This window comes from Vanessa cardui, chromosome 4, assembly GCF_905220365.1.
Source record: "Vanessa cardui chromosome 4, ilVanCard2.1, whole genome shotgun sequence".
NCBI lineage: Eukaryota > Metazoa > Arthropoda > Insecta > Lepidoptera > Nymphalidae > Vanessa > Vanessa cardui.
In genome coordinates this window covers 3411147-3432040 of record NC_061126.1, presented here as the reverse complement: position 1 = coordinate 3432040, position 20894 = coordinate 3411147, and the positions used below count along the sequence as shown (strand labels likewise).

The 20894-nt window shown below is 38.8% G+C and overlaps 1 protein-coding gene across 1 annotated transcript in view; it reads right to left on the bottom strand.

Annotated features, from left to right (window-relative positions):
* Positions 1 to 2768: 2768 nt before the first annotated feature.
* LOC124544076 (nose resistant to fluoxetine protein 6-like) overlaps positions 2769 to 20894 on the bottom strand; it is a 66751-nt gene continuing 48625 nt past the window's right edge. Inside the window, exons 4-12 of the mRNA XM_047122494.1 lie at positions 16998 to 17280; positions 15406 to 15569; positions 14389 to 14557; positions 13806 to 13999; positions 13073 to 13198; positions 12394 to 12599; positions 5766 to 5908; positions 5029 to 5140; positions 2769 to 4195 (exon numbers count right to left, since the gene is read on the bottom strand). Coding sequence (XP_046978450.1) covers positions 4110 to 4195; positions 5029 to 5140; positions 5766 to 5908; positions 12394 to 12599; positions 13073 to 13198; positions 13806 to 13999; positions 14389 to 14557; positions 15406 to 15569; positions 16998 to 17280 — 1483 coding nt within the window. The 3' untranslated portion in view covers positions 2769 to 4109. The remainder of the gene's footprint in view (positions 4196 to 5028; positions 5141 to 5765; positions 5909 to 12393; positions 12600 to 13072; positions 13199 to 13805; positions 14000 to 14388; positions 14558 to 15405; positions 15570 to 16997; positions 17281 to 20894) is intronic.

Sequence of the window (20894 nt, the reverse complement as noted above, 5' to 3'; positions counted from 1 at the left end):
AAAAAGAATCCCTAGGGGAGCGAGAATATCTCTAGCTAGATCTTTATCCATTGTACTTCAAAATTGTCTTTCTAATAGTAATTCGGCATGGCAAAATCTTTTTACGTTTTCTTTTAAGTTTTTTCATGTCGATAAAACCAAAAATGGTTCCTTATCGACCAAATTAAAACAAAATAGTTTATTAGATAAACAAATTTCAATTCCAAAATACTCATCACGACCTCAAAAATTTGATTTAAAGAAAAATGTTGAGAATAAAGCAATGGATGGAGATTTTAAGAATGCAGCTCGCATTCTTTTTTCTAGCGATACCATCGCACCTTTTAATGATATAACTTTAGAATCCTTGCAAGAAAAGCATCCTTTGCCATACCCAACAACTGTGCTTCCGCCCCCGCCTACACAGAACAATTTTTTACAGGTTAAGGATGAAGATACCTATGCCGCCATTATGTCATTTTCTAGCGGGTCTGCTAGTGGCATTGATGGTATCACTCCACAACATCTTAAAGATCTTGTGAGTGCCTCGGCCGGTGACGCTGGCAGGGCCCTATTAAGTGACATAACTAATCTTTGCAATTTTATGCTATCTGGTAAGGTGATTTCATCCTTTTTACCACATCTTTATGGTGCAAGACTTTGTGCCTTTAATAAAAAAGACGGAAGTATCCGTCCAATAGCAATCGGGACAACTTTTCGCCGTTTGGCATCTAAATTAGCATGTAGGCACATAGTCTCCACCCTAAAAACCAAATTTCAACCAATTCAACTCGGTTTTGGAAGCAGAGGTGGTTGTGAAGCAGCAGTACACTCTACTCGTACCTTTCTAAAAGGAAACGAGGCCGAGGTACTTCTGAAAGTTGATGTAAAGAATGCTTTTAACTCCTTAGATAGAGGAACCTTGCTTAACGAAGTCTTCTCTAATCTGCCTGAAATTTACCCATTCGTTTGGCAATGTTATAGTTCACCTTCCAAATTATTTTTTGGTGAAGATACAATTCATTCTAATGTAGGCGTTCAGCAAGGAGATCCATTGGGTCCTGCTCTTTTTAGCTTAGGTATTCATAGCTGCATTTCGAATTTAAAATCTAAATTAAACGTTTGGTACCTAGATGATGGAACTATAGGAGGTAAAGTAGATGACTTTATTGAAGATTTAATTAAAATTAAAGAACAATTTGATAAAATTGGTCTTAAATTCATTTTAAAGAGGATCGGAATTGCGATTCAACGGGGAAATGCTGCTAGCATTCTTGCCACCATTCCACGCGGTCAAGATTTATACAGTAACTAGTTTTAGTTCATATTTGTATATATATATTTAAGCATTTAATGTTGTTAATTCTTATGTCTCTGAATAAATAAATTTACACTAGAAAATATTGGTCATCATTCAGAGTATACATTTTATACAATAATAGTTTTATTAAGCACTTTCAGCGTTGCTGAAATTTAAGATGAATACGAGAGACTTCTTAAGTATTTACGTTGTGAAAACAATAAATCGGTTTTATAAACTTTTATTACAGCTATTAGACCTAAGTCCCAACTGAGGTGACTCATTGAATAATATATTTGAAACGTTATGAAAGTCACGACGTTCGACCCTGGTAAATACAACGAAAAGTATCATTCAAAACTTGCACGTACTTTCTTTCCCTAAAATCATAAATAACATATTATGTATTGTCTGTCTGGCATTCCTTGTCTTATATATAAGCGATAAAACTTTATCACAAAGGAAACTAAAGAAACAAAATTTTTGTCGGTTCATACAATTTGGTATTATTACAAGAAAATTTTAAAAAAGTAAAACGTCATTATATATTTCGGTTTTCTATTTATAGAGGAATTTGTAATAAAAAATGCTTTTGTTTATATAAAGTTTTAATATCAAAGTTGAAAAAAACACTGTCAGTCCACTCCAACTCTTAATAATGAAAATACAAACACTCACACAATCTCATACAATCTTAATAATACTATTGATTAAACAGAAATTGTTTTATTATTATTTCACATTCGGAGTGCATAGACGTTGTTTATCGAACGTCATAATCTAAAACATATATTCATCGTCATAAACTGAATGCATATATATTTTAGGAAGATAACGATTCCCATCAAATTTCTGAATAAAATAATAAAAATTAGGTAACATTTAAATACGTAATATTACACTAATCGAAATACATCATTCATACATCCATACTGTAATGAAAATTAACTAACAAATTATACATTATGTTTTATACAGCGCACGACAGGTAATTAAATGAAATCATAAAAAAAATGATTTTTAATTTTAAATTTGTGTAATATGTGATTGTACATTTTGCCTTTAATACTGGTTGTATTACATTTTAAGAAGTTGTTTTACATAAGCAAACATTATAAGGCATATTGATTAGTTTGATATATAAATGTATAGTAAGACACAAATTAGATGTAGCATCGGAAAATGCAATGGAATGAAAATAAAACCGATTACTGCCGATTTACACAACCAATAGAAATAGCTCCCTATCGCGCCATTTGACGCTATTCGTCGCTATAGATTCACGTGTCAGAGAAAGCAAGTGCATGTAAAACGACGCGTCAAATTGACGATTATATTAGGTCACATGAAATTACAAATTATTACGTTTGTGCAAAGATCATATTCGCGTAAGAAATAAATATTAATAATTTGGGATAGTGTACTTAATTCGGATGTGATCGGTTTTACGAATTTTGCCGATGCGACATCTAAGTTGTGTCGTACTATATTCATGTGCATTTGTAAATTTTGAAATAAATTATAGAATATTTTCAAATTTCATTGAAATCACGTCAATGACTGAGCGCACTCCTTTGTAAAACGTTAGAGAAAAAGAATTATTTTATAATATAATAAAAGTATTAATCACTCTTGAAATTGTAGAGCAGTTACGCATCTGTATAACTGTAAGTTTAATTACAGCTAAAAGTTTGGAAATGAGCTTTATGTCAGCATTATGATTGACACATTGATTTTGTAATTAAAACCTTTAGAATTTCAAATTAATTAACATAATTACTATTTGTAATATTTTTAAAAAGTAATGTGTAATTTAAACTATATTTGAACTGTAATTAATTATAATCCAGTATTGTTATGGGGCACATTATACAAAGTTTAAAAAATAACAATTATTTGTTCATACATATATATATATATTGGTTAGAGATGTCAACTGCGCATTCGAGGAGGGAAGACATTGACACACTGTAAAACTAAAAATTGTCACAAAAATATATTTTTCTATATAAAAGATTTTTTATACTGTCCACATTTTTGGAAATCACTGCTTGAAAGCGCTGAAGCGTAAAATTTTCGTAACCGTTTAACCGCTACGACATTTGATATACGTAGGCAGGCACGACGTAAACTCTGTTTCAGCAACTATATATACGTATAAGCATTTTTATTTACATTGCTTGTAATTTGGTAACAGTTAAAAATATTTCACTATGAATTATAGATTGATAATACATCCCTTAAACTTAAAAATATATATTTAATCCTTATAATTAAATACATAGCATTACAACAGATATATATAAAAGAATATTTAAATTCAATTTCTTAGTAGAAATCTTAATAACGTTACAATATAAAAATATTGAGCATTGACGGTCTTTAAGTAACTAAGTACAGAAGAGATATGAAAAGAGATATAAAGGATTGTGATATAGTATGGTAGACTCAATTAAAAACCTTTATCAGTGCATAAAGGTTTTATATAAAAGCTTCGATGAAGTCCCTCGATATAAACTGTTATTACAAAATATATTTTTTGACCTTAAAATTACCAATTATATTTAAAAGATGGTAGTTTCCACCAACTGGATGTTATAACAGTAAACCACACCAAAACCAAAACCAATATATTTATGCCACTCTATTACATTTGTCTAATCAGGAATCCAGCATAGAACTTAAAAATTGAACTTATATAATATGTACAGATGCAACTTAACGTAATTTTTTACAGTATTCAAAATATATCAACACTTTACAAATATATATACAATCTTTTAACGAGTGTGATATATTCAAAAGGTATTATCTAATAATAATTATAAAACTACGTATCCAGTTTACTTTGACTAGTATTTCTCGATGTTTCACATGAGACATCTTGCTTCGCGTTATCACTTAATACTGGTCGAGCTGAAAAAAATAAAAAAATGTTTTCGTCAAAACTAAAAATATAAATATAATTAAAAAGACCAACCACCCAATAAAAGTGACGATTATCTTAAGATATTTTTAAAACAAAGAGGTTTTTATTACACACAACATATTTATTTTCAATTTATTGGATTAAAAAAATATGTGTGCGTTTCTTGACAGCTGACAGATGTGATAATTTAAACTAATCTAAGTTGAACTATTTAATATTGTTTCACTTATTAAAACCTAAGGTTATTACTTCATTTTTATAAATATTAATATGATAATGTAAGAAAAGGTTATTTATTAATAAAATATTTCATTTATTATACGCTATGTGTGAGAGGGAGAAGAGGAACGTGCCTACGACTGCAGTATTACAAGCTGTCAGTTTCTACTGAAAAAGTGTATTTATTAAGTTAGTAAAAGCTTCTTGATAAACACTATTGCCAAATGTGTTAGTCAGAGAAAGAAAATTAAACTGAAGTTAATCATCAACCGTCCAATCAGTCTTAACAGCGATCTTATATAGTTTTGAGTAGACCTTACATTATTTATAAAAACAAATTGTATCGCGGTACAAAAGAACTATAACAAACGAGCTCGTTGGTGTGCGTAACAGCTACGCTTCGACCACATCATACTACTTTCCTTGTGTGCGTGTACTATTTTTTTTCGATGATTATCAGCTTTGACGGATATAACTATAAATAATCAGAGGCGTCAGATGCTATTTTAATTGAGTTATCTACTGACATCGAGAGAGTTAAGAGATGAAATAAGTTTAAAGAAAAGTGAAAGTGATTTATTATTATATTCTGTGTACTTACCAAACATTCTTAGCAAAATCTTCTCTATGCCGTGTAGAGGAGACTCAAATATTATACACAGTATAAGTGCAAGGAAGAATGTTAAAACGATATGGGAGATTGCATTTGCCGCCTGAAAAATCATAATTGATTAGTCAAAGTAACTCCAAATTGCATTTCTTTTATAAATACAAAACCTAAAAATAAAATGTAATGATATTTGCTTTAATTCGCCATTATACTTTTATTCTTATTTTCTAGCTACTCGTTAATCAATTCTTTACAATATCGTTTTTTAATATATCGAGCAGAAATATACTGTAAGAAAAAACTCGAAACTCACGACAGCGTCTATAATAATTATAAAAATATGTATAGGAAACAGGAATCAAAAAGACGTGTAAGTCGATTGACAACATTTCACGAGTGAGATACGGAGTGAAATCTTACAGAATAGCACTGCAGATGCTATGGAATATGGATGTATGATATCGTACCGATATGGCTTCAAATCAAAAACAAAATTCAAAGTTTTTAAGGATTTCTTACATGTTGAAACAATTTTTTGTGATAAACTATTTGTAAATTGTTGCAGCATATATACATATGTATAATTTATTCTAATAATGCAATACACAAGTATATAAAGTTTATACATTATTTAATTTACTTACATTAATACTGATTAAATTGCAATATCGAAAAATATCAAAGTCGTCATAATAATGTTATAATAAGAAAATATATTTTATACTCACAATTGTGAAGAATGTTATGTGAAGAGGATGCCTCAATTGGCCCACGTAATATAATTCTATAATTCCATTAACCAGATATGCACAGAACGTGAGCCTCGCTATCGGCACGAGGAATTTCCACGTCAGAAGTTTTCCGAGAATACCTGCAATAATTACAGTCACTAATGAGATGTTTGATCGTTACTGGATGCTTTTTACTTCGTATTATATCTAAGATTTTACGATATCATATTTTTCTATTTAATATTCCATGTAAGTTGCCAGTGACATACTATCTATTTTTTTAATATGAAGACTTATAATCGTGATCTAATTATATATATTTTTAAGTGTAGTCATCTCCAATTTTGAATTTAGAACAGAATTACATAGAGATGCACCGTAATGATAACTTTGATCTGTTAGTCAACTTTGTTAGTTAGTCTTTGAGATAGTACACCACGTGGTTTTTGGGCTTCTGTTGCCAAATGGCAAATAATGCCCTTTTAAATAAGTCACGTCAGTCTGTCTGTCCGGCCATAATTTTATCAAAGAGCAAGTGTAATGCTTCGTTATTGAATAAACGTTTACGTTATAAACAGATGGCCCATTTAAGGAAAGAGTAGGCTCTTTTCTTAAAGATTCTCTAGTCGTATCGGTTCGGCTGTGGATTTTAATTTTAATTATGATCTGACTCAACGATCAACCAATTATTGCATGAATACTATTATTGTGTAAAATGAATAGCACAAATAAGTTATCACACCCTAGCCCTCATATCTGCCTTCGCCTCGTGTTTGGTAAAACTAACGAAATTACGATCTTAACAGAGACTGAGCCCCAAGATGTGTAGTTACTTAGGGGATCAACGAGGTAACAAAGAATGAAAACTTGCTCAAAAGAAGAACGGTTGTGTATATGGATAAACTGGATTTAATAAACTTGATTACTCAATCACGTCTGAAAAATGAAACGAATGTGAAGAAATTTTGGCACAGCGATAGCTTATAAGATGGAATAACATATTGGGTACTTTTTATGGCAAAGAGGTAAGTAGAGGTAGCACTATAGAAATATTACTACTATATAATATACCCATTATATTGATATCTTAAACAGTTTTTAATAATAATAATTAAAGTAGTAAAGATGTATCACCTCGAATGTTACCCATATTAAATATATATTTTGTTTTAAGTGTTTAGTGATAAGTCGATGGTGTAACTTTTTACAATAAATAAATAAATAAATAAATCATAAGGTGATATTAAACCATTTCTAACATTTTATTAACCCACCCAAAGATAAGTATATTATATTATGTAACAGGATATTTTTCATTATTTTCTAATCGTGATAACAACAAAAAACCATCGGAAATTAACTTCACTAACCCGATCTACATATATTCGACCGCAAAATTGTTTTTTGTCATACATTTTAATAAAGACTTGTTTACTTTAAAAAATATATAAATGTACGTTAAAATTGCTACACGTGCTTCTCCCGGCGGCGATTTCATATTAAAATTATTTATGGAAGCCATTTATTTTAATATAGAATCTGACGAACAAATATTTTTTGAAATTCTACAATACGGATACCTTGGAGTACATTATTAATATAGTATTATTTGCTGGAACTCTATTGAATATTTTATATGAAAATTCAATTTCATTTCAGAATAATTAGTCATTCATTATAAATCTCAAACAATATTTTATCTTAAATAACAACTTTTGAATATACTTGTCAGAACTTGTCAGCTATCAAGTTGCAAATCTGTTATAATATTAAAGAGAGTTTGTTATCTTCAACGAGTCTGATTTCGAATAATCTTCAGATAAAAAGCAGCAACAACAATACCAATCTGTATGTTTGTCTTAGTTCAACTACTCAACATGCGTAGGTACTAAATATAGCCTCTATTAGTCTGTTACACGGTTCTTTTTCAGAGGAGCTGTTGCTCATTTACTATTTCCGTAGGGCATGACATATAACATACAGCATTAGACGTAAGAATAAGATTTGATATGAATATAGATTTTTATAAAGGTCTTTATATACATCTTTATAAAGTACAAAAGTAAGCTGAAAGTAGCAAAAAACTTGAAACTCACAGACACGAGTTTCCAAATCTAGAATGTGATATACAACATTGACTATAATAATCATAGCATTTACAGGATACACGGATCAAAATGGCGTATGACCTAGGTCGGTTGTCAATATTTCACGAGTGACAAACGAAGTGATTTCTTTTTCATTTCCTATAACCGAATTAAATTATTTTCATTCTGCGTTACACAAGATACTTCTTAGAAGATGTTATTCCACGTAAACAGTAGCCACTTTATCACAAGTGCAGTTACCTTTCCGAAGCATGCAACACGAAACAACATGCTACGAATAAGACACACTCGCGTAAGAGAATTTCCACGCATCCTTTGTATCACGCGACAAAACAAAGGATATGTACCTGCGATATATCTTACAACTTAACGTATTAAAAATATAGACATCCATTATTGTATAGTTAAGTGAATTGTATTATTAATTTGATTTAAAGATAGAACGAGCGAATATTTCAAAAACATTCATGCCTTCTGTTATGACATATTTGAAAAAGAGGTTTTTTAAAAAAAAAGAAATTATTTTCTCTCGCGAACTTTAATTGAATAACGGATGTAGAAGATTAATTATAAGTACGCGAGAAAATAAATGCTTAGGCAACCGCTCGAGTCAGATGATGAAGACGAACTTCAGTTTTAGCTGGACTACAATTCAAAACAAAACTTATTGACAAACCGCTGTACAAGGTAGAGAGTAACTGATCTATCAGCAATAAGCCTTTTTTTTTTTTTTTTTTTTTTTTTTTTTTCTCGCTGGAAAAACGCTTTACGCGCTTCCCCCACGTGATGGAAAGTGGGGGGGTGTGTGGGACTCCCCGGAGCCCTGGACACCGAGTGCGCCCAAGTACGCCGGGTTTACCCACTAAAAAACCAGCGGTACCCTCTGCGTCTTTCGATGGACGCCACGGGATCGCTTACGCATGCTACCGTGACGCCCTGACGGTCGGCCCACCTATGCGGGCCTCATACACCTAGGGGTGATTCCCGGGGTACTGAGACCCCCCTAGTCCCTGCGGCGCCTATTGAGGCGGCGGGAGAAGGTGCGCGTAGCGCCTTTTCCTCCTCCCCGGTCGTCTTCTGCGGAGCGAGTCAGCGGCGGCACTCTCTTCCCGCTCCCGCTCCGCGGCTTCCTTCTGCGACATGACACTTTCGCAGAAGGAGCGCATCTCCGACCAGCACATCTCGCTACCGAGCATGGCGTTGATGATGCTCGGCAGCGAAAGGTCTCCGCCCATAGTCGCCGCAAGGGTGTGCCTCTGGGGCCCCCACGCAGCACACTCGTACAGGGTGTGGTACGCCGTATCCACTGGCGCACCACACTCGTGGCAGGAGGGTGTCTCCTCCCGCCGCGCTATCCCGTGCAGGTACTTACCGAAGCATCCGTGTCCAGTAAGTACCTGCGTCATTCTGTACGACAGTGTGCCGTGCTTCCTCTCGACCCAGCGACTCAAGTGGGGACGGATCGCCTCCACTGTCGCTAGGCCCGCCGTGGGTGACCCCAGATCTTCCTGCCATCGGACGATCAGGGCTTGCTGGGCTAGAGCCCTGATCCGCCCGATCTCCGCCGACCCTGGAGGTTCGCCGCGGTCCCTCGCCTCGACCCGGAACCGGTACACTTCCGCGAGCACCTCCGCCTGGAGCTCCCAGGGCGGATCGCCCGCGAGAAGTGTCGCCGCAGTCCACGACACCGTACGGTACCCTCTGATGCCTCTCACCGCTATGACCCTCTGCGGCTTGCGCAGCAGGGCCCGATTTTTAGTGGTGAGGGCATCTATCCAGATCGGGGCACCATACAGCGCCATCGACCTCACTACGCCGGAATAGAGACGCCGGCATAGTGACCCCGGCCCCCCCACATTCGGAAGGAGGCGACCAAGAGCGGCGGCGGCGTTGATGAGCCTCGGGCCGAGATGGATAAAATGCTGCCCGAAACTCCATCGACCGTCCAGGATCAGGCCCAGATACTTCATCTGGGCCTGCACCTTGATCACCCGTCCTTTCCGTGGACCGTGGAAGAGGAGGGCCTCCGTTTTGGATATGGAGACCCTCAAGCCCAGCATTTCCATTCGGTCCACGGTGAGAGCCGTTCCGACTTCGGCGAGGCGAGCCGCCTCCCGGAAGTCCCGCCCAATCGCCGTGACGAGGGTGTCGTCAGCGTAACACAACACCCCCATCCCGGGAAGGACGGGAGCCCGCAGGAGCCAGTCGAAACCGACATTCCACAGAATTGGGCCGAGAACCGACCCCTGTGGAACGCCGCAGCTCACTCGATGCCGGATGAGCCTCCCATCGACCCCCGCCCAGAGGATCTCCCTGTCCTGGAGGTACGCCTCCAACAGCCTCCTGAGATAGGACGGCACCTCATGATATCGAAGTGCCTCCCGTATAGTCTCAAAGGGGAGACTGTTGAAGGCGTTAGCCACGTCGAGCGAAACCGCCAAGACGACTTGCCCCTGAGCCACCGCTTCCGTCGTCCGAGTCTTCAGGGCGTCCAAGGCGTCGACCGTCGACCGGCCTGCCCTGAACCCGTACTGAGCCTGCGAGAGACCCGGACCGACCTCCTCGAGGTGCTGAACGAGACGGGCTGCGAGGATCTTCTCGAAGAGTTTTCCAGTCTCGTTCAGCAGCACGATTGGCCTGTATGCCGAAGGGGAATCTAACGGCCGACCTTCCTTCGGCAACAGGACCAATTTCCCTTCTTTCCAAGGCTTCGGAAACTGCCCACTGCACAGACACTCGTCGAACAGCTCCCGAAGCCTTGCACCTAGGTATTCCAGGGCGTCGCATAGAACACGCCCAGGAACCCCGTCCGGACCCGGCGCCGTCTTCTTGGCCTTCAAGCGACCGAGGGCCATCTCCATTTCCCGCTCCGTGATCAATGGTGAAGCCACTGCGTCTTCGGTCACGGAGCTGGGGGCCATCTGTGGAGGGACATGCTCGCCTGGGTGGGGAAAGAGTTCCCCGACCAGGCGTAGAAGGAGTTCCGGCGGCAGCGTCTCGGTGAGAGGGGCGCCTTGGGTGCGGAACTTCCCGCGCACACCGCGGTACGGACGCCCCCACGGGTCGTGATTGAGACCCGCCAGAAGCTCCTCCCTGGCCTCCTCTTTAGCCTTCCTTATCGCCAGCTGCAGATCTTTTTTCAACTGGCGATAAATGTCTAGCAACTGTCCCTCCAGATCCGTGTCGAGGCCGTTGCGCCTTCGACAGCGGACATAGGCCCTCCGCGCCCGGCAGCACGTCGCCCGAAGGTCGGCGATTTCGGGCGACCACCAATAGACGTGCCGGCGCTTTACTCTGCGCCGGGTCCGAGGCATGGCCGCATCACAGATCTTCTTGAGTGAACTGCGCATGCGGCCCGCCAGTTCCTCTGCGTTTGCGCCCTCCCTCCTCCCTGCGGAACCCCACCGCTGCACGATGGCGGCCTCCTTGACCAGCTCTCGATCGACCTGGCCGAGAGACCATCTCGGCAGCGTGGTCGGCACCCTCTGGCATTCCGCCGGCCTGCGAGAGGTGGAGATCTCGAATCGGATGTAGCGGTGATCCGATAGAGTCTCCGCCTCCTCCTCTACTCTCCAGTTCCGCACTATGCGAGCCACCACAGGGGTGGCGAACGATACGTCCACCACGGAACCCCCCTGTTGGCGAACGCAGGTATGAACCTGCCCCCTGTTGAGAAGGGACAGGTTGGAGAGCAGGGCCCACACTTGAACGGCCCTCCCTCGCGGATTCGTAGCGGGGTTGCCCCAGGCACGCGACTTCGCGTTTAAGTCACCGAGAACCAGTGTCGGTTTCAGCGACTGCCTGGCCACCGCAGCTCTGACAAAGCCGAGATATGTCTCGAACTCAGCCAGGCTGCGGTTAGGGGAGAAGTACGTACCGACGATGACGTACTTCCCCCATCCCACCAATCAGCAATAAGCCTAGCAGTGCCAGGGTATAACATTTCCCTTTGAATATTCCCCTCTGATTGTATTCAGCCGTGATGAGTCATATTAGTTGTATAGTCATTGTGTTATAAAGCAGTTTATAGTATTCTTAACCGATTTAAGCATCTACTAGTACATGTATATTAGTATAAATGACTATACCATGAAAACCTCGTTGCTTTATTGATTACAAGGTTAAGAAATTAAGGTGGAAGCCTGGAATCTTCGTAATCTAACATTTCCTCCTCGGAAAGCTCTGTTGACCATAAGACCCGTATCTTGTTATCTCTCTCTAACCTAACCTGTCCGATTGTTGTCCCGTGCTATATTTATAATTACTCCAAAAGGTATGATTGACATCATTTACGTTTTAGAATTGAGATTTCAAGTAAGAGCTTGAAATCTCATTACCCGATAGAAGCGTCAAGTACGCTTAAGCTTTTCTTCCTTTTCACTAAAGATAAAATAGACACACTTCTGTGGATATATCTTAGCAATTCTTTAATTGTGTATTTGGTTTTAAGATGATATTCTTCCTTTGTAATGTCAGATATTTTTACACAAATATGTTTTCTTTTTTATGTAACTCACCTCCATTGCCAGTAGCACAGGCCACAATCAGCCATCCATTGGCAATACTCCATGCGAATTTGTGCAGTGATATGTATGCGGCGGCTTCAATTGTACTGTACTCATACCAATCCTGGTAGAATAAACTCACTGAGAAAGTCGTCACCGTGCCCAGAACGATGCTTGTCAGCCATCCGAAGGTTTTGAGAAGATTTGAAAATTCATAACTGAAATGAAAATGAGACATAATATAGCTAATGTATTTGGATAAAATAAATCTAGGTATTGGTGACAATATGTTCCAATAATCATGTAATGCTGAAAATACTAAACCTAAACCCAGTTCAATAGACCGTTAAATACGAAGCCAAGTCGGGTCAATAAAAGTTTATTAAATACTTATCAGTTGCAAACTAAAGCCTGAAGATAGAAGTTTATATATTCCCTTGATTCAGAAAGCAGGTGAAAATGTTGGACCTGACTTTATTTGGTCGTGTCGTATTTTACGTTCCTTTGAAAAAGTCAGTGAAAGAATAGAGGCGCAATTGTCTAGCGCTTACACTTGTGAAGGAATATAATATATATTATGTCTTGCGTTGTGATTTTTGAACCGATATTAGTCAGGACGAGAAGCCTATTCATTTAAAAAAAAATCACGAAGTATTTAAATATAAACACAATACAAATTATGATAACTTACTTTTCTAATTGTATCCTATGTAATATGTACCCTGTAATTATACCCATAAAATATGGGGTCATTTTCATATGAGTCCGTATATAGGCTTCGACGAAGTAAAAATTCGTTGCGAAGTCTGTGAACTCCCTGCAAAAAAGTCAAATAATAGTCTTAATAAGAAAAATAACAGATAATATATATAATATAATTCAAAGGCGTTTATGCGAGAAATTTCCACCTTTGCTAAGACTAACAATGCATTAGATACAATGTCTCTTGAACGTATAATTACACTGGTTTAATTATCCTTCAAAACCAAAAACCAACAAAACTAAGAATTGATGTTTCTCTTTAGAATTTCATGTAATGTGTAGCTGGTACCTGATGGTATCAACACCAGCTATTAATTAGTTTTACCGCCGAATAAATCTAAAATCTTGTGTTTCGTGTAATAAAATTTTAAAAAAAATGTTTCATACTTTTAAAAATACAGCTCATTATTTTTGTACGCTCATGAACTATCATGTTAAATTAAGTATCATTCAATTTATATAAATCAACAAAAAAAATAACAAAACTATGTGAACGAGTTTTATACCTATTTAACAATTCAAAGCGTAAGAATCAAAATAATAATTTGCTAGCAGTTTTCAAACGAATAGTTATATTTTATATAACAAAAACACTTTGATTACAAAACGCAACTCAAACAATTCGCGGGTACAAGGGATCTCCTTAAAAACACTTGACATACTTAGCATAAAACAGCAACGTCGGATCCAGGCGTTCTTTATACGTGATGACAGTTGGGATGACGAGGGAAACGAAAGTGGCCACCGCGGTAAATATAGAACCGAACCGTCTCCAATGCCACAGACTGTAGATAAAGATCGGGGCCACGAAGAATAGCTGCGTGTCCACTGCCAGATACCATGATTGGAACATACACTGGAAATATTAATTATATTATAATTATTAACAATGCAAAGATGTGCGGGTGACAATAAAGTAATTTAAAATAAGTGGGGCCTTAATTAGGATACAGGCAGGCAGTCTGGCAAATAGACTACTGATTGAAGAGGTCACCAGTGCCTATAGACATTGAAATAAGCAGATGTGTTAATGAATGTAACTGCCATCCGCCGTTAAATCATGTAATCACCAAACAAAGAAAATATACTTTTAGCAATAATAAATAATCGTCAATAGCGCAATGGTTTACGGACCGCCTAGCGTTGTAAAACGTCGTAGGATCGATCCTGACCCCTGGGACTAAAAAGGAAATTCTTTTGGAACATTGCTAGTATTCTTTAAAAGTAAGAGTATACAAAAATTACCATTCTATCAGTTCTTATGTAGTTGTTAACATAAAGGATGTTAGCCCACCAACTGTCCATACATCTTTCTTGCTCCAAACGTAATCTGCCTTCCCACAGTGGTCCTTCCCCGATCTTTGGCAGCCACGTCATGTAGAACAGTATGACAATCATGTACGCTGGTGTAACCCTAAAACAATATATTAAGCAATTAAATTCAGCAAGGGCACGAACGCTCAGTGTAGGAAAAACAAACGCCTGACAATTTATTTTTTTATATTTGTTTCAATACATATGTCAACGTTTCAATTTGGAAATTATAATTGAATTTAAAACAATCTCAAAACAAAACATTATTTCATACATTTTAATAAGTTAAAAACATCTTATATTATTAAACTGATATTATAAATATTCATATCTTTTTTCTAATTCTATTTAACTTCAATCATAAAAAGTACTACAACCCGAAACGACTATCAAATTTTATTTGAACCATACTAAAGGCCTGCAATATTGTCTCAGTATAAAAAATTAAAATCTGAAATGTATTGTTTCGAAGATAATATTATAATTGTCGGAGATATCAATAATACGGAAAGTGATTTGACGAATCACAAGCGTTGTCAGTATTGCATAACGCTTCGACGGAGTCTAAATGGGTCGGTGCGAGTCAGCGATATACCACTTCAGTGCTAGCCACCGTACTGACAACTCGTCTAGAAACTGTCTAACGACTCGTCGTTATTATTGCGATTTAAAAAGTGTATACAAGTAAATCGTTTGAGTGATTACGGAACTTTTATTAATTAACCGTACCCGCATAACGCCCACACATAATGTCTGATTGTGAGAACAACCACTCAAACCAACCACTTCTGTCGTTATAATATTGCAAAAAATATAATTCTCAAAACAATCAATGTAATTTAATTAAAAAACAAATTGAATTACAAATACATAAAAAAACACTACATGTGATAAATATTTTAGCATTTAGTACGTAACACGTAACATTTATTACGTAGTTGTAGTTACCTGATATACCGGAAGACTAGTATTGGCAAAACGTTCAAACGCCCTCTTCGTTTGTCCAGTTCAATAAGCAAAAGCCGGCTAAAGAGAAATGCACTCAGGAAAAGGAAAGTATCCACCAGCAATGTGTTGTTCAACATGAAAGCATTCGTTGGATCCCGAATGAGCTGTAAATATCAAAATGTAAAAAAATACAGTAAATAAATTACAAAAGTCGGTTAGTTGATACCTTTCGATAATTTTCAAGTTTTATTCGTTCATTAACATATTTTAAATCGATTTGACTGTAGATGTGCTCTATTATACCCTGCATATACTTATTTTCTTTAAGAATTCATCTATTATTTAAATACAGAAAAAAATTAAAAAAATAAGTTTGCAACCAATATAACTTTATAATGAAATGGAGCGTTTATAGAATAAGTTGAGAAAAGTTTTTTAAAAATATGTCTTTTGGAAAACTTTTATTTAAATTATTCGTCCTTATATTCAAATAATGTATATTTTTAATAAAACAATAACATAATAATAATAAAAATTCAGAAAGTAAAGTATTGAGTTATTTTTGGTAAAAAAGGGAAATATATGGAATATCCATTTTGAGACTGGAACTGACGCGCGCCAATGATTGCCGAGTCTCTTTGTCATCATGTTTGATAGCCTGTAAGATCTTCGAGTTACAGATAGTTCCATGATTTGTGGCCGCTTTTACTTCACTCGGTTACAAAACTTTTTAAGTTAATCCATAAATTTAAAATATCATATTGATTCTTTCACCATAAGAAAAAAAAATAGAAGACTACAAAGCTAATAGATGACTAACTTTTGATGAACATCAATTTGGGATATTAATAGGCTATTTGACAATGCGAAAAATAAATTGTGAATTATTGTAATCAGTGTATATTATGAGCTTAAAAATAGCTATTTACTAACGAAAGTTGAAAATATTACTTAATTTATTCAAAACTCAAATATGTACTAGAAATAAAAAACATAACTTTTACTGGGTAAATAAACCAAATAGCCTATTAATCCTTTTGAAACACTGCATTGACAGAACATAGTTAAATTATGCCATAATGTGCTGCTGATCATTTGTTATTTTTGCTTAGTCCTTCAGTCCATTAGTACAGACATTTTTTACGCCTTTTCCGTGACAATACTACCAGCTTTTGAAATCTAGGCTGCTGAGACTTACTCGGCAGGTACATATGTAAAATATATTTTTATGACACAATCCAGTATTCAAACCTGGGAGCTTAAAAGACTTAAATTAATTGGTGGTAGGGCTTTGTGCAAGCCCGTCTGGGTAGGTACCACCCACTCATCAGTTATTCTACCGCCAAATAACAGTACTCAGTATTGTTGTGTTCCGGTTTGAAGGGTGAGTGAGCCAGTGTAACTACAGGCGCAAGGGACATAACATCTTAGTTCCCAAGGTTGGTGGCACATTGACGATGTAATGTAATATATATTACAACGTCATTGTCTATGGCTGATGGTGACCACTTTTCATCAGGTGGCCTATATGCTCGTCCGCCAACCTATACAATAAAAAAAAATTATTAAAAATATCAATCAAAGAATCTTACTCGATCCCAAGCTTCAGCATCCATAACAGGTCCACTCCCGATGAAAAGGCAGGCGTGTCCCGCAATAATAAATATCATAGCCAAGGCTTTGATCCCATTGATGCATTCTAATCCGAGGCTGTTATTCTGTTTTGTTGATAGAATCTTCTTTGTGTTGTTGATCAGTGAAAACGAAATGATGAGATCGTGCACTGGGCTATTCTTTCGTTTCATATAACGTATTGAGTAGATTTCGAAGGCTGTTGTGAATATGAGAATCACTCCGAAAAATAACATTATCCCTCTGAAAATCAACAAATTAAAAAAAATCTTTAATACATTTAGTTTAGAGACATTCTTATTCAAACGGTCAATATAAAAAACAAATTATTTGAGATATTTTTGAATCAATCAATGCAAAGTTATTTCAAGTTTTCTGAAATTTTCAACTTTACTATTAATAATTCAAGAATAACAAATGTTTCTGTTTTAAAACTTATTAATCGAATTTTAATCTGGAAATATTCTGAAGAGATATAAAATTCGAATTTATAAAGGAATAAGAACGATTCTACTTGAATAATACACTCCGTCGAATCCCATTTCAATTCAAACCGGTGAAGAATTTTTTATTAAATATTTTTAAACATTCATACAAAAGTTTCTTTAGTATATAACTCTTTTGATATTTATATTTAATCGTTAGGACTAATTCTTTTACCATTAAGTACAGGAAGGTAAGAATCCAATGAGTTGTTTGTTGAAATCATCTTTGCTCACAGACAATAAAAGAATAAGATGCATAAAATATTCTTTTCACAGTCGATACGCGCATATTTAGTGTAGGATCATACACATTTCACTTGGTGGTAGGATTGCGTTTGAACCCATCAACGTGGATTTCAATGACCCTTCACATTTTTTTTTTTTTTTTTTTTTTTATGGCATAGGTGGCAAACGAGCCGGAGGCTCACCTGATGGAAAGTGACTACCACCGCCCATGGACATCTGCAACACCCGGGGGCTTGCAGGTGCGTTGCCGGCCTTTGAGAAAGGAGTAGGCTCTTTTCTTGAAGGTTCCCATGTCGTATCGGTTCGGAAAAACCGCCGGCGAAAGCTGGTTCCACAAAGTGGTTGTGCGAGGCAGAAAATGTCTAAGAAATCGCGCTGTTGTGGATTTTCGGACATCAAGATGATGCGGGTGAAACTTAGAATTTTGACGAGATGTCCGAAGGTGAAATTCAGCAGCCGGGATTAATCCGAACAATTCCTCGGAACATTCCCCGTGAAAAATTCGGTAGAAGATGCAGAGTGATCCGACATCTCTACGCAAAGCCAAAGGATCAAGGAGATCGGAAAGGGCTTGATCGTCGATAACTCGAGCCGCTCTACGTTGGATGCGGTCAAATGGAAGGAGCTGGTACTGGGGAGCACCCGCCCAGAGGTGAGAGCAGTACTCCATGTGAGGCCGAATTTGCGCCTTGTAAAGTTTTAGGCGATGGGCCGACGTGAAATACTGTCTCGCCTTGCTGAGCACGCCCAGCTTTTTTGAAGCCAATTTGGCTTTGCCTTCCAATTGACCGCGGAACTGAACGAGATTCGAAATATCAACGCCAAGTATTCCGATACTACCTGTAGCGGCTATCGGAATGTTCTCAAATCGTGGAGATACGACAAATGGTGTTTTTTTAGCGGTTAACGCGCAAACTTGCGTCTTTTTGGGGTTGAAATGGACTAGATTTAGCCGGCCCCAATTCGAGACTTCGTTTAATGAAGACTCGATTTCAGACACAAGTTTGTTCCGGTTCTCTTCGACGTTTTCCCGAGAAATATTAGCGCGGCCGGTGTATAAGGTGTCAACGGTACTGTCGTCTGCATAGCAATGAATGTTCCCGATTTGCAACAAATCATTGATATGCAGAAGAAACAGAGTGGGTGATAGAACGCAGCCTTGTGGAACACCAGCATTGACGAATTTTAAGTCAGAGCATGCACCGTCGACAACGACCTTGATGCTCCGATCTGCCAAAAAGCTGGTAATCCAATTGCATAATTTCCCGGGAAGCCCATAGGAAGGAAGCTTCGAAAGAAGCGCTTTGTGCCATACGCGATCGAAGGCCTTCGCTATGTCCAAGCTGGCTGCTAATGCCTCCCCCTTGCTCTCAACTGCTTCAGCCCACCTATGAGTAAGGTAAACTAGAAGATCACCGGCTGAGCGACCCCGACGGAAACCGTACTGGCGGTCACTAATCAGCTGATTCTCCTCTAGGTACCGCAGGAGCTGGCAGTTAATAAGGGACTCCATTATCTTGGAGAGCAAGGAGGTGATGGCTATAGGCCTATAATTGGACGGGTCTGAGCGGTTGCCTTTTTTAGGGATCGGATGCACCAAAGCTGTCTTCCAGGAATTCGGGACGACGCCTAATGTGTAGGATTGCCGGAAAAGACGCGTTAAGACCGGTGCCAACTCGGGAGCACATGTCCGTAGCACGATTGGAGGGATACCATCGGGTCCGCTCGACTTATGAATGTCCAAGGAAAGAAGTGCTTTACGAACTGCACTTTGCCGGAATTTAACTTCCGGCATCGTGGTATCACACCGCGGAATTGTTGGTGGAGATTTTCCTTGGTCATCCAGAGTCGAGTTCGACGCGAAGAGAGAGCCTAAAAGATCAGCTTTCTCTTTCGCGGTATGGGCCAATGACTCACCGTCCCTGTGCAGAGATGGAAAAGAGGGCTGACAGAAATTCCCTAAGACAGCCTTAGCGAGAGACCAGAACGCTCGTGTTCCTGAAGGGAGACGCACCAGTCTCTCGCCAATTCTGCCAATGTACCCCGTCTTCGCCCTAGCAATCACGTTTTTGAGGGACCTAGAGGCAGAGTTATATTCCTTTTTGAATGCGCTGGTATTTACATCACGAGACGCAGATGCATTAGCCCAGGTTTGATAGCGTTCCCACTTTCGCCGTGATGCCGTTTTGCAGAAACGACCAAACCAAGGCTGGGACTTGCCACCGATGGGTACTGCAGAGTAAGGAATGAATAGTTCCATACCCTGAAGCACCACATCGGCAACAGAGTCAGCAGCAGCGTTCGGATCATCCGGCGAGAAACAAATCTGCCCCCATGGGTACGATGCAAAAAAAGACCGCATCCCATCCCAATCTGCTGACTTGTAGTGCCATACTCGGCGGCACCCAACAAAGCGAGGCCGTGAGTACCGCACAACCGGCACTGTACTCCGGACGAGACAGTGGTCAGACGAGCCCAGAGGGGGATCGACGATAACCTGATAGCCATCCGGATGCGAAGTCAGCAGAAGGTCCAACAGGGAAGGTGTATGATCCTCCACATCCGGTATTCGCGTTGGCGAGTTGACCAGTTGTGTCAGATCATATGCTAGAGCGAAGTCCAGAACAGATCTACCCGCATGATCGGTGGTGCGTGAGCCGAGCCATTCTGCGTGGTGAGCATTAAAGTCACCCAGAATAATGATCTCTGCGGATGGAATCTGCTGAAGCACGGAATCTGTAGCCATTTGGACGTGCTCAACCAGTCGGTCGGTTTCGGCATTACCGCTATGGGACCTATAAAGGCACGCATAGATTCGCGGATGATCATCGCAGTCTACACGTAGCCAGATAATCGATAGGTCCTGTCCTTCAAGGCTGCCGAGGCGTCGAGAACAGATATCATCTCTGACGTAAACGCATACCCCAGCTCGTGGTATAAAAGAATGTTCCAATTTGTACCCAGGGTACGAGAGAAAAGTCGTATCGGCAGGAGAAGACATCTGGGTCTCGGTTAGAAAGAGCAAGGCCGGCTTCGCCGTTTCCAGATGGTAGTGAACGGCGTTGAGGTTGGAGTTGAGTCCCCTTATGTTGCAGAAGTCCACAGCGAGGGTGGTAGGGGTTGCCT